This window comes from Hippopotamus amphibius, chromosome 17 (genome assembly GCF_030028045.1).
Source record: "Hippopotamus amphibius kiboko isolate mHipAmp2 chromosome 17, mHipAmp2.hap2, whole genome shotgun sequence".
In the NCBI taxonomy this organism is placed as follows: domain Eukaryota; kingdom Metazoa; phylum Chordata; class Mammalia; order Artiodactyla; family Hippopotamidae; genus Hippopotamus; species Hippopotamus amphibius.
In genome coordinates, this window is record NC_080202.1 from 27,844,336 (window position 1) to 27,869,637 (window position 25,302).

The 25,302-nt window shown below is 38.3% G+C and overlaps 1 protein-coding gene across 1 annotated transcript in view; it reads right to left on the reverse strand.

Moving 5' to 3' along the window:
- The window catches only part of ANKFN1 (ankyrin repeat and fibronectin type III domain containing 1), a 137,536-nt gene that overhangs the window by 102,564 nt on the left and 9,670 nt on the right, over positions 1–25,302 (reverse strand). Inside the window, exons 3-4 of the mRNA XM_057715862.1 lie at positions 17,896–18,090; positions 16,056–16,169 (exon numbers count right to left, since the gene is read on the reverse strand). Coding sequence (XP_057571845.1) covers positions 16,056–16,169; positions 17,896–18,090 — 309 coding nt within the window. The remainder of the gene's footprint in view (positions 1–16,055; positions 16,170–17,895; positions 18,091–25,302) is intronic.

A 25,302-nucleotide genomic window follows, 5' to 3' on the forward strand; every position in this document is an offset into this window, starting at 1 on the left:
CATAGGTTAAAACAGTGCTTCAAAGCAAAACTGTAACATGGGGGTGTGAACTGGAAAAGGCAGCACAGTATAGTCGTTAAGGGTAGAGGCTCTGGGATGGATGACTGAGGTTCAGTTGAACTCTGGCGTGGCTATAGGACCTTCAACGAGTCCCTCTCTTTGCCTTAGGTTCCCCATTCACATGGAGAGGATGATAATTGTACCTATTCTGTAGGGCTGGGTGAGGTTTAGAAGAAGCAGTGCTTGTAAAGCCTTGACCCAATGCCTGGTACATGGTTTGACAAATGTTTACCATTATTATTAAATATATAATATTGGTTTTAATGGATATGTCAAGATATACTGGACATTGCTTCAAGGGGTTGATTTCTTTGGGATTAGGATTAAGGGTGAGGGATTTGCTTCTTCATTTAAAATTTCTGTTCTTTGCAATGTTCTATAATTACTATGCTTATTTTTCCTTTTGTCCTTCCACCCTCTCTTCACCCCAGAAATTTTTTTTTACCTTTACTGTGCTGCTCTGTGTCTCTGTGGAGGCTGACCTCTATGGGTGCATCCCCCAGGGCCTCTTGCCTCCCAGTTTCTAGTTGGGCACATCCAGGGCCTCAGTCTAGTGGTGGGTGTGTCCTTTCACACAGCAACTCCTAACTGGTGTCTCCACCCCAGCATTTCCCCTCACCCCTTCAAGAGTAGCGGGGATACAGCTTCCCAGTGTTACTAGTCCTGTGTGCTTTGCTATTCCTTGTTCATTTACGAACCCTGGTCAATTCTCTGTAAATAATCCCTGTCTTCAAAATTCAAGCTGAGTGGGTATTCTGGTGGGACCCTGGATGATACAAGGAGCATACATGATTTTTATAATTGGAAAATTTGTACTTAAGAAGCACAAAGGACCACCCCCGCCTCCCACCTCCCGAAAGGAAGCACTCTTCACAGCGTGGAGAGGCCCCTCAGCTTCCAGACTTCAGGGTGATTATTTTTGTTTCATTTTTGAGCCCTCACATGAAATTAGGCTTCAGGCTAGAACACCTATTTCTTAGAAAAACACACTCTCTCCTGGAGAGAAATTCTAGAAAGCAGTCGCGGGCTATTGACAAACTATAATGCTGCAAAGGGGTCTGGCCAAAAAGGAATCAAGAGAAAAATCTCCATGGGGAGAAGGTGGCTCGGAAAGTGGCTCATCATTTGTAGTGCCAGCTGTGTGCCCAGTTGGGTAGTCATGGACAGAGCTGTGCCTTGAGTGGAGACCTGCCTCTGTGGCCACTGGAAACACACCAGCCCCTGTGGTGTCTGGGCTCAGCAACTGCCAGGCTCCCAGGGGGTAAGCGATACAGTTTGTTCAGTCCGGGGGTGGGTATGGTGGTGTGAGGCGGTGATGGGGCTGGTTGACGGGGAAAGCAGGGCTTGGCACGTTACCGTGCACTGCTCCACTGTTAAATCTCGATTGGCAGGCTGACTTTTCCTCAGGAGGAAGTGTGGGGAGGAATCTCACAGTTGCAAGGCAATAAAGAGCTGCCTGGTGGGCCTCCCTCTCCGCCAAGAGGCTTCATGGCTCCAAAGTTCCGGAGGGGTGTGTGAGGGGGAGGAGGGAGAAATAAGCTGCTCTACTCAATAGTGATGCGATCACCTTTGCAGAAACTTTCCAGTGGCAAGTGTGTTGAAGACAGCGAGCTAAGGGGAGCCAGCATAGTATAGAAGAATGAAACTGAAGGCAAGGGGAGGGGGTCTGAGAAGAGAACTATAAAGTACTGATGAAGGACAGGGATGAAAGGTGAGGCTCAATAAAAGAGGGTGTTGAGCAAAGCCAGTTAAAAACTCCAGCCTCAACACTTTGGTCAATGACAGGCCCTAGTTTCCTTATACTGTGAACTGAATTCTTATGTGGGTGAGCTTTATTTTCTACATTAACCTCTAAGCCCCATAAACAAGGGGACTATGTTTATTGTGTTCATTATGAGGATGAATGAATTGAGTACCTACCATAAAAATGTGGAGCCCTGTGCCAAGTTCTAGGAACACAAAGATGAATAAAAAGTCCCTGTTCACATGAGGCTTACAGTCTGATGGGAGGGACAGGCATCAAAAACATCACCACACGTTAACAACCCAGCTCCATATCAGAGCCATCTCATAGCTCTTGAAAAATATCTATGCCTGGGTTTCTACGCTGCAAAGACTCAGATTTGATTGGTCTTGGAATCGACCCTGGCATGGATCCTAAAGTGACTCTGTTGTTCAGCCTCTCCTGAGAGTTCCTGTTCTAAGTACTCTCAGGGTTTTGTGAAACATTCCCGTGAAACATACAATGATGCTCAAGTTAAATTTGGGAAATAATTTATTATATGTATTAGATATTAAAGACTCTAATAAGTTCTATAATAGAGAAATCCATTTAAACTCAAAAATATACCACAGAAGTAGAGATGTTTGCAAGCGGAGACCATTACTTTGGAGAAAAGGTGAAAGATATGATAGAGCTTATGACAGGACAGATTTATATTAAATACTAGAAAATGCTTCCCTGAAGAAATTACTTTTAATAGAGACATGAACAATCAGTGGGCAGAGAATGGGAGGGCAATGTGCTAGGCAGAGGGATCATTGCTTTTTTAATTGAAGTATAGTTGATTTACATTTTACTAATTTCTGGTGTACAGCAAAGTGATTCAGTTATATATTTATACATAAGTATATATATTCTTTTTCATATTCTTTTCCATTATGGTTTATCCCAGAAGGTTGGATATAGTTCCCTGTGCTATACAGTAGGACCTTGTTGTTTGTCCATTTTAAATGTAATAGTTTGCATCTGCCATCCCCAAATTCCTAGTCCATCCCTCCCCCATCTCCCTCCCCCTTGACAACCACAGGTGTGATCTCTGTGTCTATGAGTCTGTTTCTGTTTCATAAATAAGTTCATTTCATATTTTGGACTCTGCATATAAGTGATATCATATGGTATTTGTCTTTCTCTTTCTGACTTATTTCGCTTAGTGTGATAATCTCTAGGTCCATCCATAGTGCTGCAAATAGCATTATTTTGTTCTTTTTTATGGTTGAGTAATATTCCATTGTGTGTGTGTGTGTGCACGTGTGTGGTCTGTGTGTGTGTGTGTGTGTGTATGACATCTTCTTTATCCATTCATCTGTCAATGGACATTTATGTTGCTTCCATGTCTTGGTTATTGTACTGCTATGAACATTGGGGTGCATGTATCTTTTCAAATGAGTTTTCTTCAGATATATGCCCAGGAGTGGGATCGCTGGATCATGTGGCAATTTTATTTTTTAAGTAACCTCCATATTGTTTTCCATAGTGGCTGCACCAATTTGCATTCCCACCAACAGTGTAGGAGGGTTCCCTTTTCTGCACACCCTCTTCAGCATTTGTTATTTTTACACTTTTGAATGATATGGCCATTCTGATTGGTGTGAGGTACCTAACTGTACTTTTGATTTGCATTTCTCTAATAACTAGCGATCCTGAACATCTTTTCATGTGCCTATTGGCCATCTGTATGTCTTCTTTGGAGAAATGTCTATTTAGGTTTTCTGCTCATTTTTTGATTGTTGTTGTTGTTGTTATTTGTTTGTTATTGAGTTGTATGAGGTGTTTGTATATTGTGAAAATTAACCCCTTGTCAGTTGCATCATTTACAAATATTTTCTCCCAGTCCATAGGTTGTCCTTTCATTTTGTTTATTGTTTCCTTTGCTGTGCAAAAGCTTATAAGTTTGATTAGGTCCCATTTGTTTATTTTTGTTTTTATTTCTATTGCCTTGGAGACTGATCTAAGAAAACATTGGTATGATTTATGTCAGAGAATATTTTGCCTGTGTTCTCTCCTCAGAGTTTTATGGTGTCATGTCTTATATTTAAATCTTTAAGCCATTTTGAGGTGTGTGTGTGTGTGTGTGTGTGTGTGTGTGGTGTGAGGGTGTATTCTAACATCATTGATTTACGTGTGGCTGTCCAACTTTCCCAACACCACTTGCTGAAGAGACTGTCTTTTCTCCATTGTATATTCTTGCGTCCTTTGTCGAAGATTACTTGACTGTAGGTGTGTGGGTTTATTTTTGGGCTTTCTATTCAGTTCCATTGATCCATATGTCTGTTTTTGTGCCAGTACCATGCTGTTTTGATTACTGTAGCTTTGCAGTATTGTCTGAAGTCTGGGGGTGGGGTGGGGTGCATTATGCCTCCAGCTTTTTTCTTTTTCCTCAAAATTGCTTTGGCAATTCTGGGTCTTTTATGATTCCTTATAAATTTTAGGATAATTTGTTCTAGTTCTGTGCAAAATGTAATGGTTAACTTGATAGGGTTCACATTAAATCTGTAGATTGCTTTAGTTCTCAGCATATAAGTCTCTCACCTCCTTGGTAAGGTTTATCTCTAAGTATTTTTTTATGTGATTTTAAAAGGGATTTTTTTTAAACTTTCCCTTTCTGTTACTTCATTGTTACTGTAAAGAAATGCAACAGCTTTCTGTATGTTAATCTTGTATCCTGCTACCTTGCTGAATTCGTTTATCAGTTCTAGTAGTTTTTGTGTGGAATCTTTAGGATTTTCTATATATAGTATCATATCATCTTCATATAATGACAGTTTTACCTCTTCTTTTCCACTTTGGAAAAGCTTTTATTTCTTTTTCTTGTCTGATTGCTGTGGCTAGAACTTCCAATATTATGTTGAATAAAAGTGTTGAGAGTGGGCATCCTTGTCTTGTTTCAGATTTTAGCAGAAAAGCTTTCAGCTTTTCACCATTGAGTATTATGTTGGCTGTAGATTCATCATAAATAGCTTTTATTATGTTGAGATCTGTTCCCTCTTTATTCATTTTGGTAACATTTTATCATGAATGGATGTTGAATTTTATCAAAAGTTTTTTCTGCATCTATTGAGATGATCATGTGGTTTTTGTCTTTTGTTGGTGTGGTTTATCACATTGATTAATTTACATATGTTGAACTATCTTTGTGACCCTGGAATGAATGCAACTTGATCGTGGTGTATGATCTTTTTTTGTGTCATTGAATTTGGTTTGCTAGTATTTTGTTGAGAATTTTTGCATCTATATTCATCAAAGATATTGCCTGTAATTTTCTTTTTTGGTATTGCCTTTTTCTGGTTTTGGTATCAGGGTGTTAGAGGTTTCATAGAATGACTTTGGAGATGTTACCCCCTTTTCAATCTTTTGGAAGACTTTGAGAAGGATCAGTATAAGTTCCTCTTTCTATGTTTGGTAGAATTCTCCAGTGAAGCCATCTGGTCCTAGACTTTTGTTTGCAGGGAGGTGTTTTTTTTGTTGTTGTTGTTGTTGTTTTAACAGATTCTATTTCACTTCTAGTGATTGGTCTGTTCAAATTATCTATTTTGTCTTGTTTCAATGGACAAAACTGTCCATTTCTTCTATATTGCCCAATTTGTTGGCATATAATTATTCATAGTATTCTCTTATGGTTTTTTGTATTTCTGTAGTATCAGTTGTTATTTTTCCTCTTTTATGTCTTTTTTTGTTTATTTGGGTCCTATCTTCTTGATGAGCCTGGCCAGAGGTTTGTTGATTATGTTTACCCTTTCAGAGAACAAGCTCTTGATTTTATTGATGTTTTCTATTGTTTTTTTTAAAATTAATTAATTAATTAATTATTGGCTGTGTCAGGTCTTAGCTGAGGCACATGGGATCTTTGTTGAGGTATGCTGCCTTCTCTCTAGTTGCAGCACACAGGCTTCTCTCTAGTTGCCATGTATAGGTTTTCTCTCTCCAGTTGTGGCACATGGGCTCCAGGGCATGTGGGCTCTGTAGCCGTGGCACACAGGCTCCAGAGCGCGTGGGCTCTCTAGTTGAGGTGCATGAGCTCAGTAGCTGTGGCACACAGGCGTAGTTACCCTGCAGCATGTGGGATCTTATTTCCCCGAACAGGGATTGAAACTGTGTCCCCTGCATTGGATTCTTTACCACTGAACCACCAGGGAAGTACCGCTATTGTTTTTTATCTCGATTTTGTTTATTTCCTTTCTGATCTTTATTATTTCCTTCCTTCTGCTCACTTTAGGTTTTGCTTTTTCTCCTTTTTTATTCTTTAAGGTGGTTGGTTGGGTTGTTTCAGATTTTTCTTGTTTTCTTGACTTTTCTGAATCGCTATAAACTTTCCTCTAAGAACTGCTTTTGCTTCATCCCATAGATTTTGTATGATTGTGTTTTCATTATCATTTATCTCAAGGTATTTAAATTTCCTCTTTGATTTCATCATTGACCCGTTGGCTTTTCAGTAGCATGTTGTTTAGTCTCCATGTAATCTTCGTTTCTCATTTCTCTTTCTGTGGTTGATTTCTAGTTTCATGCTGCTGTGATCAGAAAAGATGCTTGAAATAATTTCTACCCTCTTAAATTTGTTGAGGGAGTGTTTTGTGTGCTAGTACGTGGTCAGTCCTAGAGAATGTTCCATGTGCATTTGAATAAAATGTATATTCTGGTTTTTTTTTTGGATGTAATGTTCTAAAAATGTCATTACGTCTAACTGTTCTATTGCATCACTTAGGATCTCTATTGCCTTATTGGTTTTCTGTCTGGAAGAGCTGTCCATTGATGCGAGTGGGGTATTTTTCTCCTGCTGTCATTGTAATTGGCAGAGGGATCTGCATGTGGAAAGAACCTGCAGCGGGGGAAATGGTTTGAGGTCAGAAGGAAGGTCATTGCTATTGGAATACAGGAGGTGAAGGGAAAAATGTAAAAGACAAGATTTCTGTCTTCAAGGAACTCCTCATACCTTAGAGAAAAACATTCCCAAAACTCCTTATTACTCTATGGATCTATGATTTGCCAAATACAAGAGGAAGAAGACATCTGTGTCAGGAATAATCCTTCACTAGCTGATATAAAAACCCCGTTTCATGTTTGTCTGTACCTAGCTTACAAAATTTTTTGGAATAGCAGATATGCTTTCATAAGTATGTTGGCTTAGGCTAATATTAGTATTAGGTCATGTTTACTGAGCATACAGTCTGGATAAGAAAGACAAGTGACTTGGAGATTGAATCAAGATGCCACACTGACACATGCCTGCCTACCCTTTTTCTCTCCAAATCTTTTAAAAGATAAACAAGGTATGTGATATATGAAAATATATCAATTAGTTAGAAAACAAAAAGTGAGCCATACATATCCATTTCTTTCCTCCTTATTTCCTCCTTAATTCCTAGCAACCACTAATCTGTTCTTTACTTTTATAATCTTGTTATTTCAAGAGTGTTATATGAATGGAATAATACACTATGTAGCTTTTGTGGATTGGCTTTTTTACTCAGCATAATTCTCTGAAGATTCATCCAGGATGTTGAGTGTATCAATAATTTTGTTCCTTTTTATTCGAGTAGTATTCCATGGCATGAATGTACTACAGTTCGTTTAACCATTCACCTGTTGAAGGACATCTGAATTGTTACCAGTTTGGGGCTATTGCAAATAAAGCTGCTATAAACATTTGTGTACAGGTTTTTATATGAACACAAAATTTTTGTTTTTGTAGGATAAATGCCCAGTAGTGCAATTGGTAGGATGTATGGTAGTTTCATGTTTAGTTTTTTAAGAAATTGCCAAATTGTTTTTCAGAGTGCCTGTATCATTTTATATTCCCACAAGCAATGTATGGGTGATCTCATATCTCTGCATTCTGGCCATTCAGTGCTGTCACTATTTTAAATTTTTTGCTACTATGATATGCATGTAGTAATATTTCATTGTGGTTTTAATGAGCATTTCCCTAATGGAAACCTAATGAGTTATTATTACACAGTGGAACATGAGCAGAGAGTATTCTGAGAGGAAAAGTAAATACTGCTCTTGGGAAAATAGACACCACTCTGAAAGGATCATTTGAAATGAATTTTGAGTAAGATAATGGTAAGTAGGGTAGGTAAAAGAAAGAGATAATTAGAGATTTGAGGAAAATACATAGGAAAGGAAATACAAAGTATGCTAGAGTTTGCAATGTCAAAAACTTACACTCATAATAGTATAAACATTGTTGCCTTAACTAAAAATGGAAATATAATTATGTTGAAAGAATAAGAAAGTGTAGATGACTGTGGTATTGTGAGAGACTAAGATTCTTTTCTGTTATAGTTCTAATTGCATACATGAGACCTGCAATTGATAAATCAAAAAACAGCCATAGAAACATATTAATTAAAGTAGACAGGTAGCTATGAGTAGAGTAGTTAAAAGCAGTTGGCTTTGAGGGGAAGACGGATGGTAATAATGGAGCAAATAAGGACTTTTTTATTTCATTATAAATAAGCCTTTCAGTACAAATTTGTTTTTTAATCCTATTCTTATAAGGATATACCACTTTGGACAAAAAAAAATTAGAAGTGTGTAGAAAGAGACTCTCAGAGTAAATAAATTTAACTGTATACTTTTTACAAGAGACAAGTATATTTCAAATGTCATGGAAAGGATGAAAATAAAAAGAAAAGACAGAAGGCAAATGGAAGCATAGAAAGCAATGTTAATTACAAACAGAAACTGAGGCAAACAACATAAAGCAAGACAAATAAAGCAGCTTCTCAGAGATCAAAGATCAAAGGGACAAGTACTTTAGAAAAAAACAGGGATTTAAATAACACACACACACATTCATGCTTTATACCCAATGGAGTTTACACATTCTTTTCAAACACCAAGTGTGGGTACACATCCACTGATTCATTGGTTAGCCACAAGTAAGAACTAAAAAGATTCTCAACAAGGTACCGTCCACATTTTAAAATTTTCTTATTGTAATATAATAAAATTAGAAATTCACATAAAAATAGAGCAAAAAATATGGCCAGTTAGAAGTTTAAGATGACCCATCTAAAAATCTTGGTTAAAGTTGAAATAAAACAAGTTACAAATTATTTATAAGTAAATGATCATTATAGCAATGCATTTTAAACTTTTTGGATATGGACAAAAGAATAATCAGGGGACAAATATAGCCTTGAATGAATGAATTAGAAATGAAGATACATAAACAAGAAAACTGTTTTCAAATAAAAACAAAACAAAAATAAGAAAGAAACAATAAAGTAAGCCCACAGAAAGCAGTTGGAATTGGCAAAGCTAAAGCCAGAAATTAATAAAAATAGAAAATATGCAAGAGAGATTTTATGAATCAAAAAAGTTAACTCTTCAAACAAACTGATATAGTAGACAAATGATTAACAGTTCTAAAAGAAAGGGCACAAATACATGACTTTTGAGGTACTAAAGGGACTCTAACTACAGAGGAGATTTAAAAATTGTGTTCAGCACTGTATCAATAATCATAACCCAAATTAAACTTTCATAATTTGGTAAAAGATATCTACCAGCAAATTACAGTAGACATCATACTTAGTAGTAAAGTATTAGATACATGTTGACAAAAGCAGGTGAGAGAGAAGAACACCTACTATCCCAGTTACAATATAGTGGGAATTAGAGTTCACATTGATTTTAGTTAATGAAATGAGATCTGAAAAAGAATGCACAGTATTAGAAAGGAAGGGACAAAATGATCCTTTCTTGAAGATGAAATGACGAAAAAAATTCACGAGATGCAAGACAATCTACTGGAAAAAGAAAGGCTATTACTAAGATGGCTCAGTAAAGCAGTCAACTAAAGATTGTTTTAAAATTAGCAATAGATCTTCTACTGTCCCACAATAGCCCATTAGAAAATATCTTGAAAAGAGAGTTCATTTATAATGGCTGCAAAAACTGTAAAATATATCCAGCATGAAACTTTACAGGAAAGAAGACCAATAAATAAATACAATTATTAAACTTTCTTGAATACGTAAAATTCAACTTTTTGAAGAAGACATGTCATGGATAGGAAGTCTTTCCAAATTAATTTAGGAATATGATGGTACCTCAATAAGATTTTAAAAATTAAACTTGACAAGCCAATTCTAAAATTCATTTTGAAGAGAACATAATACCATGGGGGGGCACTTGCCATACCAGAAGTTAAAATATACTATGTGGTATTTAGGTATAGGCAGATCAGTGAGACAGAGTTGTGTGAATACATAAACATTTCCACTTCAAGTTTACAATCCCAGAAAAAAATATTCTCACAGGTAAAAGAGACACAAACAAAGATTGCAACATTATATAATAGGGAAAAAATTGAAACCACCTTTGTTCATCAGTGGGAGAATGATTAAATACATTTTGGCACCTCTGTCTATGGAATGGGAATACTATACAGAGTCTGTCATAGAGTGAAGTAAGTCAGAAAGAGAAAAATACCATATGCTAATGCATATATATGGAATCTAGAAAAATGGTACTGATGAACCTAGTGGCAGGGCAGGAATAGAGATACAGATGTAGAGAATGGACTGAGGACATGGGGCGGGGGAAGGGGAGGCTGGGATGAAGTGAGAGAGCAGCACTGACATATATACACTACCAAATGTAAAATAGATAGCTAATGGGAAACTGCTGCATAGCACAGGGAGATCAGCTCGGTGCTTTGTGATGACTTAAGAGGGGTGGGATAGGAAGGCTCAAGAGGAAGGGGATATGAGGATATATGTGTACATATGGAAGATTCACTTTGTTGTACAGCAGAAACTAATACAGCATTGTAAAGCAATTATTCTCCAATAAAGAAAAATTATTCTCCAATAAAAAAAAATTAAAAGAATGAGGATTCAAACACACTGACATACGTATATTGTTGAATTGAAAAAAAAAATCTAGCTGTATGGCTAGACAAGTAATATGATATTTAGGACTTCCTAGGTAGCGCAGCGGTTAAGAATCTGCCTGCCAATGCAGGGGACACGGGTTTGATCCCTGCTCCAGGAAGATCCCTATACATGCCGTGGAGCAACTAAGTCTGTGTGCCACAACTATTGAGCCTGCGCTCTAGAGCCTGTGTGCCACAACTACTGAAGCCTGTGTGCCTAGAGCCCATGCTCTGCAACGAGATAAGCCACCGCAATGAGGAGCCTGTGCACCACACTGAAGAGTAGCCCCTGCTCACTGCAACTAGAGAAAACCCGTGTGCAGCACCGAAGACCCAATGCAGCCAATAAATAAATAAATAAATTAAAAATATATTTGTATTAGAGCATGCAAACAAAACTATACATCTGTGTGTATATACATACGTGTATGTGCATCGAGAAAGGATTTGTAAGGGCATACATTAAGCTCATAATAGTGATTAACTTGGTGATAGGGATGTGACCTTAGGGGAATGGTAAACTCAACTTTTTCTTTTTTTTTTTAATTTTTATTTTTTATGGTAGTATAGTTGATTTACAGTGTTGCGTTCATTTCAGGTGTGCAGCAAAATGATTCAGTTATACAAATACATTTATCTATTCTTTTTCGGATTCTTTTCCTATTTGGGTCATTACAGAATATTGAGTAGAGTTCCCCATGCTACACAGTAGGTCCTTGTTGATTATCTATTTTATAAATAGTAGTGTGTATACATTAATCCCAAACTCCTAATTTATCCCTTCCCACCACTTTCCCCTTTGGTAACCATAAGTTTGTTTTCTAAGTCTGTGAGTCTGTTTCTGTTTTGTAAATAAGTACATTTGCATCATCTTTTTTAGATTCCACATATAGGTGACATCACATGATATTTGTTTGACTTTTTCTTTTATATAACCTTGTACTGTGTTGTGTGAAGGTTAAATTTTTTTTTCTTATTTATTTATTTAGGCTGTGCCAGGTCTTAGTTGTGGCATTCAGACTTCTTAGTTGCAGCATGCATGTGGGATCTAGTTCCCTGACCAGGGATCAAACCTGGGCCACCTGCATTGGGAGCGTGGAGTCTTATCCACCGGACCATGAGGAAGTCCCTAAGTTTTTTTCTAAATGAAGAGAATGCAAAAAGGATATGCTTCACAGTGTATGTTATTAGAGAAACGTTTACAGGGTGGTTGGAGAGTAAACTGGCTGGATGCTGACTGCCCAGTAACTAGTGGAGGAATGGAGAAGGACTGAGGATACAAAGGCTATAGCAGCATAGAAGACATTACCCTTGAGAAGTGTAGGCATTCTCTCAGTCTCACTGGACCTGCTATTTATCCTCGTCATACAGCTACTCACTCATCTCACTTCCACATTTTCACTTGCACGCAAAAAAAGTTAATTCATTGCATTTCATGTACTCTGGACATAACATCTTCTGCCTCTCTGAGCTGCTTTCATTGCATACGTTTGGCTTCACTCCTGCTCAAACAGCCTAACTAAAGTTACGATGAATATCACTTCATGGAATGATATCACTTCAATCTAGTAATGAGGGTAGTCACCTCACGCTCATGAACAGATTAATTCTTCAATTAATTAAACATGGAAAATAATTACATTTTCTAATGCAATGCATTTTTCTCTTTAGACAAATACCTTTCCAACTACAACATATAGGAGGAAAAAAAATAGAGGGGGTAAAAATAGTATAAAATACAAAGCAGTGTGCACCCAAGGCTTGTGAAATCAGGTTTTTCTTAAGTCTTATGAAAAATTGGCCCAAGTGATCAAGTCATGATCAAGTTCACACTAACATTATAAATTATCAACCCTGAGGGTTTTAATGTGCAAATGGTGGACTTTCCCTCCTAGAAGCTGCAGTGCCCCCAGACATATCCCTGGAATTCTTTGGCTTCCTCTCCTTCTGAGAAAGAAACTGGAGGAAGTGGTTGCCAGAAGCATCAGCCTACTCTTTGCAGAAGCAGATACACTACTAGCTCCTGAAATGTCCTGGCAATCTCTGTGAGGAGATTAAAGTCTTTGTAGGAGGAATGAGGGTGGCAGTTTCTAATCCATTAGGGAACAAGATGGGAGAAGAGGTGGGGAAGGGCATCATCCAAACCAGGGTACTGCCTATATGCACTGGAACAGCTACAGCAGTATCTTGTCATTGGCAGACTCCAAAGTGTGACCACTTCAAGCCCTGCTTTTAAAAAAAAGCTAGAAAATAATCCATCCTGTAGATGGAAAACAGATGCTGCACTGCACCTGTTAAAGGATACCTTTCTATCCACCCCCAACCCTGCAAAGAGCAGAAAAATCACTTCTGAAAATGTTTTCTGCTTTGGGACTACTGGGAAATGACATATCCTCTGCAAATGAGAGCTCCAGGTAGGTTACCCAAGGCAGCAAGGAGAAAATGTGCAATGAAGTTCTGGCAATTGGTCAAAGCACCAAAGCATCTGAAGCAACTCTAGTTTTGCTCTGTAAGCCATGAAAACTGGTGAGATGGGACCAAAAGATGCAAGCACTCTTTGAATCCAAGGAGGAAACACCTAGAAACAGACTGTAGCTCTCTTAGCTGCATTTTCCTGTTTTCAGGGGAGATGCAGGCAGAGAAGTCCAGGGGGTTTCACTCAAAACTGTTTACTGGGATTTAAGCTGAAATTGATGCCTTTAATCTCCAAGTTGCGATGGCAGTTGGCCTGGTGCATGGCCCGCAGGGCCTGAAGAAGGTGCATAAAAAGATGATCTTTAAAAGATTTCTGGATATCAATAAACTTTTTTGGGGAAAAAAAAAAAAAACCAAAAAACCAACAAAACAAAACAAAACAAAACAGAACAAAACGACATGTTGATGAGTTCAGTGTAAATAAGAAGAAGTAGAAGGATTCAGATTTTCTTTCAAAAACTGGATTAAGCATGAAGGGGGAAAACATCCAGTTGTCAAAATAGGCTTGAGGTTTTGCTGAACCCAGAAGTTCTGGAGAACAGAACTGAGATGTTTTTGCCCAACCCTAAATACTGCAGCATTAAACCTTCCCTCTAACCAATTAGATAATTGCCATTTCATTCTGTGGATTTCTTAATTGTTTCTTCTTCTCTTTTAACGCAAACAAAATAATTAGCCTTGTCTCAGGGTAAGTTTGCTAATATTCCCATAATTAAATAATTACTTTAACCCTGAATTAAAAACTGTCCTGCTGTCTCTAGGTACAGTAGGCTGGCAGCTGTTTTAAATAACCCTTGAGTGTGGTCAGGTTAAGGACTCAATTTATGACCTTATAAATTAACACAGGGAAACCTACTCCACAGTGCGACAGACAATTCTATTTATAATACTTAATTAAGCCCCTTCAGTCACTAACAAAACCCACTTGTGACCTTTCATTTCAACCTCACCCAAATGCAAGTCTCCTGAGATGATATGTGTTAATATGTGAATGTTGATAGAATTTGCTGGCATTATGGTCAGGTATTAAATAGCTGACAGTCTGGATAAATTAGCTCCTGATAGCTCACTAATCAAATGTAAGAAGAAAATGTCAAGTTGGGCAGCATTGATGAAACCTTTTATCAAAGCCCTGAGCTGGAGAGAGGTAGAAAAAAAGGAAAAGGCCCATGTCTAACAGTGCCTGCAAACAATTGCTCTGAATTTCAGAAGGTCTTAGCAACCAAGAGAGAGTATCAGAAATGTATTGAAGGATGGCTGTGGGCAGCCATTCTTGGCGGCTTCATTTATCTGCTGTTGCTAGTAGCCTCACGCTGCCTTTTCTTAGCTTAACACAGAAAACCCAAAGTGATAACCAATTCAGTGTTGTTTTACCCAAGATGTTACAAACAGAGTGGAGTCATCTGGAAATTCCAAGTAATTCAGAAAGCTACAGGGTGTGGGTGGACTAATGTTTCTAGACATACGAAATTCTCCTGGGAACAAGCTCCAGAAGGAGAAGGGAAGCACATACCCTATTTGGACATTTTTGTGGCTCAAGGGAGTAGTAGTAACCTGAACACAGAAATTCTGCCTTGTGGCCTGGCATCTTGGAACATGTCTGGAGAGTCTTATTAGGTTTTAGGACTGTTCATGGTATTTCCATATGTCTTTATGAATCAGGAAAGTATATGTCTTTTTTGTCCACCACATTCAAGAGTCAACATAACTTGCTCTGCTGCGAGTCTTTAGGCAAGTCCTTAATTTCATTGCTTCAGTTTTGTCATCTGCAAAGTGGGAACCATAACAGTGCTTACCATATAGGGTTGCTGTGAAGAATAAATAGCTAATACACATAAAGGCTTTAAATAGTGCCTGGCGCATAGTAGGCACTATGTAAGCCCTGGCTGTTATCATCATAGCATCTCCATAAAATCTTTCTCCTGCGGGCTCTCTCCTTTCCCAGTCAGGTCAGGCTGTCGTGACCTCTCTCCTGAATAGCTTCCTAATTCATTTCCTTATTCTAAATCCACATCGCTTAAAATACATCATACATAGAGTTGGCACTTAAATCTTTGAAAAGTCTACTTCTGATCTTGCCCCTATCTTATTCAGTGGTCTGCAGAGTTCATCAGATAAAGTCTAAATTCCTTAATCTTAATTTCAAGCCTCATTCTACCCCTTCTTCCTAACCCTAGTTTCGCTTTCTAATCACACATTTCACTGCTGTTTCTCACGAAGCTTCCCCTGGAGCCACTGCAGGCTCCCTAACTCTCCTCCACTTGTTCTGGCATGTTCTTGCTTTTATACCTGTGCTCACTGTTCTCCACTTGGAGTTTACTTTCCTCCCAATGTCTTCTGGTTCAAATCCCAGCCATCCTTGAAACCCAGGCCTAATTGCCACCACTACCCTGGGGCCTTTCTGATTCTATCATTTAACCATCCCTCTTCTTTTCTGACCTCCAGTGTTGTTGTTGTTTTAATACTCAACCCTAGTTACCTGCTGTTACAGCTATTACTTTATATGCCCCCTATTTAGTACGTTCCATATCTTAGCCTCTCAGCTCTGTAGATCGAGGCTGATTCTTTAGTGGGTCCTACTCAGTCTTGTCCCGAACTGTATGCTATGCACAGAGCAGAACCTCTGCAAACAAAAATGAAATATTAATACTCATGTTAATTGAGTCTGTGGCTTATTCTCACTTTATTGCTCTGTGTGTGATTGCCCATGGAAGTATTTCAACTCCAAAAAGCAAATGGGGTGAAAAAATCCTATCAGCAGGAAAAACAAACATACAAAATGCACAACTGATCCCCAAACAATGGATTGTTTTTTAAGAAGGAGCAGTAACAAAAATATTTGGAATCCAGTACCTTTATATCTGGTTACTACAGCTGCATTGACACTGAGAGGCTCTTGAAAGCTGACAGTGAGTGATGTGCTGCTGGTTACCATGAGACAAGCATTGGTTGGCACCTCAGGGGCTCCTGGGACAGAAGGAGAAACACAAGGATCTTAACATAGCAAATCCTTTTCAAACAATGTTCCTGCCTCTTCAAAGGATACCCTGCAACACACACTATGGAAACGTTTGTTTGTAGAGCCTAATAGCTTTTGCTTTTGAACATTTTCGCTAAAAGTCTCAATGGCCTTTATTTGTTGCCATCGTGGTCTTATTTGAGCATTAGAACATCTTCTGAAGGGGTAAATAATACCAGTTAAGCCTTCTCAAAGTATCTTAGAAACACAGCAGGAGATTGGGCTGCATCAGTGCAGGGAGGCCAGAAAGTGTTAGCGGGAACCAACACTGTAGATAGTGACTGTTACATTTCATAAAATACTTTCACATAAATCATTTCATTGGAGCCTCTTTGCAACCCTGTTGGGTAGAAAGAACGAGTAACAGCATCCCCACTTTTAGGATGAGAAAACCACTGTCCAAAGAGGCCAAGTTACTGGTTCAAGGACATAGTGAAGACATAGCTTGGATAGAAGCCCATGGCTTCAGATGCCCAGTTCTGGACACTTTCCAGTACAGAATGCTAACCTGCCTTGTTCTCAGGCTGCCTCCAATTACATCAGGAACTATTTTTCTAAGAAAGACTTAGGGGGCAAATTCCATGTCCACTAACCTTAGGTTTTAAAGTACTTCTGATCACTCTAGGTACTTTTTAACACCCAGATGTTTTGTAATTTAGAAAATTTTTAAAAATTGGCATCAAGCCTAAAAATATGACTGATTCTAGTGTTAATCTGTCCTGAGTGAGGTACCATAGTAAATGCATTTATTGAAACAATTGCTGAATATTTTTTTTTTAAAATATGTATCAGCGTTGCTGAAGAGATTGTTAATGTTAAAAGCAACTTTCATTAATGTTACTTAAGCTGTTTGCTTCAAGAGAAAGGATTAGGCCTAGATTTGGTATTTAGTATATGATACTACAGAAAACAAGAATTTCCCTGCCTTTGGTGTTTATCTATATCGCAAAGCAGAGGCAGGTAATTCCCAAACTAATGAACCAATCTTTCCCTTATAATTTTGTGCTGTTGTTTAAATAAGATCAACTGTTGGAATAAGAGTTTAATGTTTCACAAGTGTTTAGATTTTATATGAGTTTTTATATCAGAGGCAGCACTAAGCAGTACCTTCCAGTGCTGAGTGTTATCCAGAAACAAGGCTTTTCTTAAACAAACAAAAAGAACCGGTAAAGAGAATGGAAGTGCAGACAGAAGTATAATTCATGGGTTGATTGTCCGCTCCTGCCTGTGTTAACCGAAGGTCAGTTTACATAAGCTGTATATAGTAGAGTTGAAAACAACTTAAACTTGAGCTTGAAGCAGAAACTGGACAAATAGGCAAACAAATATTTTTCCATCTTCACATCCCAAAATATAGCCACTTAGGGCATCAGACCATCCAGGTCATTAGGCATTAGGGCGTAGCGGGTGGAAAGTGCTAGATAAGTGTGACATAGTGGATGGAAGCCAGCAAGCACTAAAGCCTCACGGCTGTGGTCAGAGAACCTATCAGGAACCTGAAAGTCAAGCAAGACAAAAGATCCTTTTACAGCCTCCCAGAGCCCTTGCTCCAAATAGGCTGACAACGGCCATCCATGACCCTGTAGAGTTGCAAAAAATCCGTAAAAGAAGGCCTGGCTGTCTCAAACCAGGGTTCCGTCTAGTTCAATGTACAAGTCCTCTGCTTATACTCACTGGCATGTTCAAAGCCCGTTTTCATGCGTCTGTAGAGTCGGTACCTCCACTCCCAAGCTTTCAGTTGTTTCTCTTTCTCTGTGTCGTCCAGACTGAATCCTTCATTCTCCACTTGAGCGGACAGTTCACTCACCCTCTGCTGGGCTTCCTGCACCAGTGTGTTGAGGTGCATTGCTCGGCTTTCCAGGCTGACAACTGAAAGGAAAGAAGTGGGGTGACTCCTTTTTTTTTTTTTTTCCTGGGGAAATGCTGCTTCGTTGGCAGGATATCTGAGAGTCTACCATGGGTTTTTAAAAGTGCCTGGGAAGAGTGGAATCTATGTTCATTATTAACTATCTTACTATGATAAGGTCTAATTGGCGACACAACTAGGTTGCATAGTAAACCTATTAACTTAAGATATCCCCATTGCCCTCTGGCCCAAATAGCTGCCTAGCAGAGTTAATTAGAATTCCACTAGTGTGAGGCCCATTTCTATTTCACATTGCACACATTTGTTTCTGTGATCTTCAGAGGGACAAATACTTAGGGCCAAAGCTTTGTAGGGCTCAGAAGGCCTTAAGAAAAGTCATCCATGAGGCATGTTGCATTCTGCTGAAGATGTGTGTTTGTTTGTTTTTGTTGTTGTTGTTGTTTTTCGTTTATTTGTTTTTGTAGAACCTGATTCAAATCATCTGTTCTTATATTCTTCCCAGCTCACAGAGATCTTTGTATGCGTATCTTAGTGGTTATTTTGTTATTGTTAATCGATTTATTTATTGCTAACAAAGTGTTCCACTATTGCTGCCACAGTAGAGCTAGTGGGTCCTGATGGTTTTGGTGACTTGGGTGTGATCAGACATTGATTTTTGATCAGTCTGATCTTTGATTGTGCTCTGACTGTAGGAGTGGTTTCTGGAGATGCCCAAATTATACTAGCTCCTCTTGCAAAGGGAGGTTGTCAGGCTTGATATTTCTGTTTTATTCAATGTGTGATAATCTTTATTTGATTCACATCATATTGTTTACCCAACCTGCCCTTGTGCGAGTGGACGTTCATGTCAATAATAGAACATTTCAAATTCTTATGTCAGGTTGGGAGTCTGCCTCTTGCTGTCTACTCGCGGCTCTCATGCATGTGAGGGCCTGCCTAGGAGGTCACTTGGTTACTTCAGTGGATCCCTTCCTGGATAGTGATAAAGAAGAGAAGACAGCCTTAACATGGCCATGTGGTAGAGGATCATACAAATAATGAAACAGATCAGAATCAAGTGCTGCAGATCTGTCGCCAACATGTGTTTGACACTTTCTGTGACCAAAACAATATTTCCCCCTGGTGGGTGGGAAAGAAATCCAACCATTTCATTCTTCTAATTAAGAGGGAAAATATTATGAAGATAATACAAGTGAAAATTTGTTAGGTGTATTTTGAAATGGAAATTAGGTGGTTATATATTCATATTCTCTTGTGTTCATAGGCATGTTTGCGTTAATTACAGGAAATGAATACTAATTTATTATTGCCCCTGCTCACCATCAGTCTAAATTTATTTACAGATGAGGTCAATGAAAACTTAGTTGAGTCTTTTTCTTTTTCTTTCTTTCTTCTTTCTTTTTAAAGTTGCTGTTTAGAACACTCAGGACTGTGTTTTGCTGCAGATTTGTCATGGTTAATGAATGTTGCTGTAGCAGTCAATCATGTACTCTAAATACTGTCACACTTTTTTTTTAAAGCCTCAGTCATGAGCCATGACAGAAAAATAAACAAACAAATATAAAGCTAAAAAACTCTTTCACTGAGCAGCTACACTATGCAGAACCCCTTGGGAAGGCTAAAGGAGGCCAGAATAAATGATAATATAAGTGTTGTGGATGTAGGGAAGCAATGATGGTGTATGAACATGGAGGTTCTGGAGAAAAAAATAATACACACATACACACACACACACACACACACACACACACACACACACACACACACGGGTGCATACTCCTGTGGAAAAATTGGCAATATTAGTAGCCTCAAGGTGCAATTTCCTGGAGCAGTGAGATTGACAAGTCAGTACTAAATGCTGTTAATTTAACTAACTTCAGATTAATGGTAGAGTCTGCTATGACCGAAGCCCTCAAACACAGTCTCATTATAGCCTTGCTGGGAAGGTCCTAAATATAGGCATTGACAGTTTAAAACAAATTCGTATACATTTGTGTATTTTTAGACATAGGTTAGGCGTCAGAGTTTGTGTCACAGTTTTCAGGTTGATTAATTGACCCAGTAACTGCACCCTCTACCCACTCCCCCCCCCTCCTTCTTCCACTCCAAATTATGGAGAAAATGGGGGAATTGTCCTTGCTAAGTCATTCAGTGAGCTTTTTATTGTAAGCCTGATGTTTGAATTGCATGCATACGTCAACACTTGGGTGATAGACACATGATTTATAAAAATAAATTTTTCTAATACTATGAAATCCCCCCTATTAATTTTTATATCCACAACAGTTATTACTGGTGTGAATTCCAGGTGGCATTTCAGATGGACAGCTTCTCTTGAGCTATGCTTGGCTCCCCCTGAAAATTTTTCCTACTTTTCCTAGCACAACACATTTTGTTTCTAGACTTTGCCTTTACTCCTAGACTGTAGACTTGATGCTATTTGAGTTGTAATAGTACAGGGATTCTACATCTTTACAATAAAGCATTCACTTCTTCATAGAATAACAAGGAAGATACACAGAATTTTGCAGCCAAGTAAGTTTTCCAAGATCATTTAGGTCTCTGTGCATCTCAAGCTGAGATACCTAACATGCAGCATAGTATGGTGGTGGTGGTGATGGGGTACAGTGGGCATCTCTGAAGCCTCAGAATAAATATGTGCGTCTTTCTGGAGCATCAAATTTTCCATGCAGATTTTGATGAAAGCAAATTATTTAGAAGCTAAAACAAATACTTCTGTTATGGAGAAGAATGGAACATTTTTCCTAAAAAAATGAAGATTAAAAAAAGAAAGTTTATAGATCTCTCTTTTTTTTCACCCCAGGCTAAATTCCCAGGTACCCCTGGGACTATGCCTACTCACTTGCTTCTGTTAGAGGTAATTCTATGCACGAGTTGGAGAGGCACTAACTGAGCCAGTGGTTTCAAACCATTTCACCAAGCAAAAACCTTTTATTATTTTTATCCTATGGATTTTTTAATAGTTTAATAAAACACTCTCTTTTGAAAGATTTTCTTTATTGACTGCCAAATCAGCTGACTTAAAGTAACATTTTTTTCTCCCTGTTAATAATGACCTATATAACTGCCAGTAGAAGCATCTGTTCAGTATTAGATAATCAGACCTAACAAACTGGGTTAATGTTTTAAGGAAAAGCAAGTAAATATGATAATCATATTAGACTGTGTAGTTTTACCTTGAGTAATGATGTATTGGTTAAATTTTTGACACCTTGGAATTTGTTTGGGCACCCCATTCCTATTTTTCCCACCTCAGAATAAGAACTTTTTCAACCCCCTTATTTTTAAAGATAAAGAAACTGATACCCAGGGAGGTGGGATTATGATCCAGGGTTTTCTTAAAAACCTTAAACTCAGTGAACTTTCTCTAAGCCCAAATGGAAGGCAAATTAACCTGTTCTTTATGTATTGCAGTTCTCTAATTGTTGTCTATTTGGCATAAGACTGGTGAACTCATTTTGGTTGGTTGTTTGGACAAAGAAACTAGAAAGGTTAATGTCTATTTTATGATTAATTTTCCTGCCCATCCACTTCCCTTTTTCTTGGATCCATTCCCCTTTCACTTCTACCCTCTGGATATTTTGAGTCCGGAACCCCTGTATCTGTGTGTGAGATTTGGTCTTTTCACTGCTGCTGCAGCTGATCCCTTCTCCAGCCAGGCAACTCTCCCCCTGTGCAGCCATGGCCGGCACAATAGAGGGTCTGTGAGTGTGTGGTGAGCGGTCCGGCTGGGCACGACCACTTGGCGGCTCCTGAAATAGGCTCCGTGCTATTGTGGTGTTTAATTATCAGCAGCATTTCTACCACCCAGCGTTTCTGAGTGGGTATTTGTTATAAGACCTGCCCAGCTAATTAACTACGGGGTGGGATTGGGGGGAGGGGCAGGAACTTGGTGTTCAAAGAATACAATTACAGCTACTGTTTAAATCCTGAGATAAATAATAATCAGACCCAGTGGCTTTTCTTCACCCTCAGAATCTAACCTACTGATTGCCAACTACTTACCAGCCTTACATTTCTTAATTTTGCCTTTGTCCTGCAATTGGTGATTTTGGGCCTAGTTGATAATTGCTAAAAAGCTTGAAAAAAATAATGAGGGTAAAAATGTAAACTAATTTTAATTTTTCATTGAGGCTTTGAGGGAAGAATGCATTTGACTTGCTTAAAGAAATACATTTGCCCATTACCAATGATAAGCCATTTTGTAGTGTAGCAACAGCTTTTCTATTGGTATTGGCATTTTCCTTGTTTTTATTGATGAGAAATACAGGGCAATCACTTGACCTCAGTGTTAGAAGGATCCTTACAACCAGCCTTGGGTGCCTCTTCATATAGTAAGTACCTTTGCCCCTGTTTGATTTCCTTCATGAGGGGAATGCACTGCTCACCAAAGCAGCCTTAATCATAATTATCAAATCTTACATAGAAGACCCTCAATTAGTAGAGGTTTGTATTATTATTATTAAACCCATTGGTCTGTGTTATATTTTTAAGAAGCACACCAAAATAAATCGAATACTTATTTTTATAATATAGTTCTGTGTTCTTCCACCCGAAAAAAAAATCTCTTGCCCCAGATAAAAATTTTCTGTTCTAGCTACCATTCAGAAATACACTATATACTAAGTAGTGTCAATTTCAACCCTATCTGTTATTTCAAAGGAGAAAACAAGGTCACTTTGGTATAAACCTTGATTATAAGCCAATATCCTCTGGGCAACCAAGAATAGCAGTTAATAAAATTTATCTTTGCTGATCATAAATGACAACCTTCTAATAACCTCACAACTGACTTGTTTTCAGCTAGGAACATCAAAAGAAATAATATAGAGGTATTTTAATAATTCAATGTTTTTTAATTCAAAAACTCAAAGCATAAGTTGCATTTCACCTGTCTTGATAAGGTTCAGGGCTCAAAATTCACTTTGGCTTCACTTGGGTCTCAACCTGTTGTCTTATTTTCAGGTTTTCCCAAGGACTTTGAGAGTGTGGTTTCCAAAAGGTTTTAGTGATTTAGAGATTAAATGTTTTTAATTAAAATGAATTACTGTGAACTTTCTTTTCCTAGAACTCATTACACCCTGAACATGGGGCTCTGGAATATTTTTTCTCTGCTACTTTCAGCAGAATGTGGATTCACAAAGCCCATATATTATATAGTTCAAGTTGTAGTTGTTGCTCTTTAAGAAGCCAGAACCATTGACATAGTGAGGGACTTCCTGCCCAGGTCTCCCAAACTCCAGGGGGCAAATGGACATTTTCTCTGAAACAAACACACAAAACACTTGAAGAAATTATTTAGAAAATCAAAAGCAGATTACCCAATGATGTCATAGGGAATTTAAATATGAAATAAGATAGCTGTATCTTCTGCTGATTTTTCACTGTTGTCCAATAGAAATATAGTGTGAGTCACATCACTTAAAATTTCCTAGTACTGACATCAAGAAAGCAAAAAGAAATAGGTGAAATTAATTTTCAGAATATATTTTAGTTAACTTAATAGATCCAAACATTATCAACATGAGATCAGTATAAAATTATTAGTTAGATATTTTATATTTTTTTGGTACTTAAGCCTTGAAAATTCAGTGTAAATTTTACATTTAAAACACATTTTAATTTGGACTAGACAGACACCTTTCAAGTACCCAACAGTCATATGTCCATGTTCGGCAATGTAGTTTTAGAACACAAAATCCTACACACTTTAAAAAGTGCTATATTGGACAGTGTTTTCACAACACAAACTATACAACAGATGGGTAAAATATTTTTCTCTACCAGAAAATCTTGGGTTGTTTTATTTTGTTTCTGAGAGTTATATTGGCTAGCAATTTTTTTGGCCATTTACAATGTGCCAGGGAAATGTTTTTAACCTATCACACAATTCTCAACAATCTTAGATAGGTAGTGGAGTAGCCAGCCTTCAGGAGGGCCCCTAGTACTCACACCTTGTACCAGGGTCGATCTATGTTGGTCATCAAGATAGCAAGGTTCAGTAAAAATGATAATATGTTACCTCTGATATGAGGTCATAAAAGAGACTGTGGCTTCCATCTTGGTTGGTCTCTTTCTCGTTCTTCAATCATTTGCTCTGGGGGAAGCCAACTGCCATGTTAGGGAGCGGTGCTATGGGGAGCCCAGGCAGGAAGGAACACAGGTCTCTCCGCAGCAGTCACTCTGCGCAAGCCTGGAAGTGGCTCCTCTGGCTCCGTCATGCCTTTTGAGGATAGCAGTGGTCATGTTGGCAGAACTGAGGGGCGGGGACCCGGATGGTGAGTTTGTGCACGTGCACATGTATGAGTCGGGTGGGCCATCAGTTATCTTTAAACTTCATGTATGTTTTAATTTTCGGCAAGGAGAATATATTCTGTGTTGCACGTATATTTAAAAATTAAAAATAAAAGAATGAAAGGACAGTTATCAACTCTTGAAGAGCAAGTGACTGGAATTTAGGCTATGGCCACCCGATGTCTAAATCATTATTTGGAAACAAACAGAAAGAGATAAATTCACTTGGTATTTAGTAAAATCATTCCCTTCAAAATTAATAAGAAGTTCACACCCTTCAAAAGAAGTGGAAGTAGCTTTGGGATTTATTCAGTTCAATTAAACACACGTATTGAGTGCCTACCGTTTGCTGGGGATACAGCGACAGATGAGACAAATTTTACTCTTGTGGAGTTTACAGGGGAGACAGAAAATATGGAAATCAAAACATTGAGAAAAATACCATATAGTGATTTCGGTTCTATGCAGAAAACTAAAATAAAGGGATGTGATTAGGAAGTGACATTAGACTTTGGACTTGGTGGCCAAAGAAAGCCTCCAATCATTCCGAGCATAGGGAACAGCAATACAAAGGCCCTCTCATAAGATAGTGAGGAGTGTTCAAGGAATGGAATAGAGGATGGTGTATCATGGGTGAGGGGTAAGCAGTACGAGATGAGGTTTGAGGAGGAGCAAGTTTGTAAGTCAGGGTGAGGATTTGTACACCTATTTTAATGAAGCAGATAAAAATATCTGGGGATGCATTCTAGTGACCCGCCTAGGGCTTGTTCTTTACATAGTCTTAATGGTTGCAAATCTTTGTCTTTTGAGGGTGGATTCGATTTTGGGAAACCTCTCTAAATCATTGGAAGCCAAGTCTGGTGAACATGGAGGGTGATGACGCTGAGCAATGCTGTTTT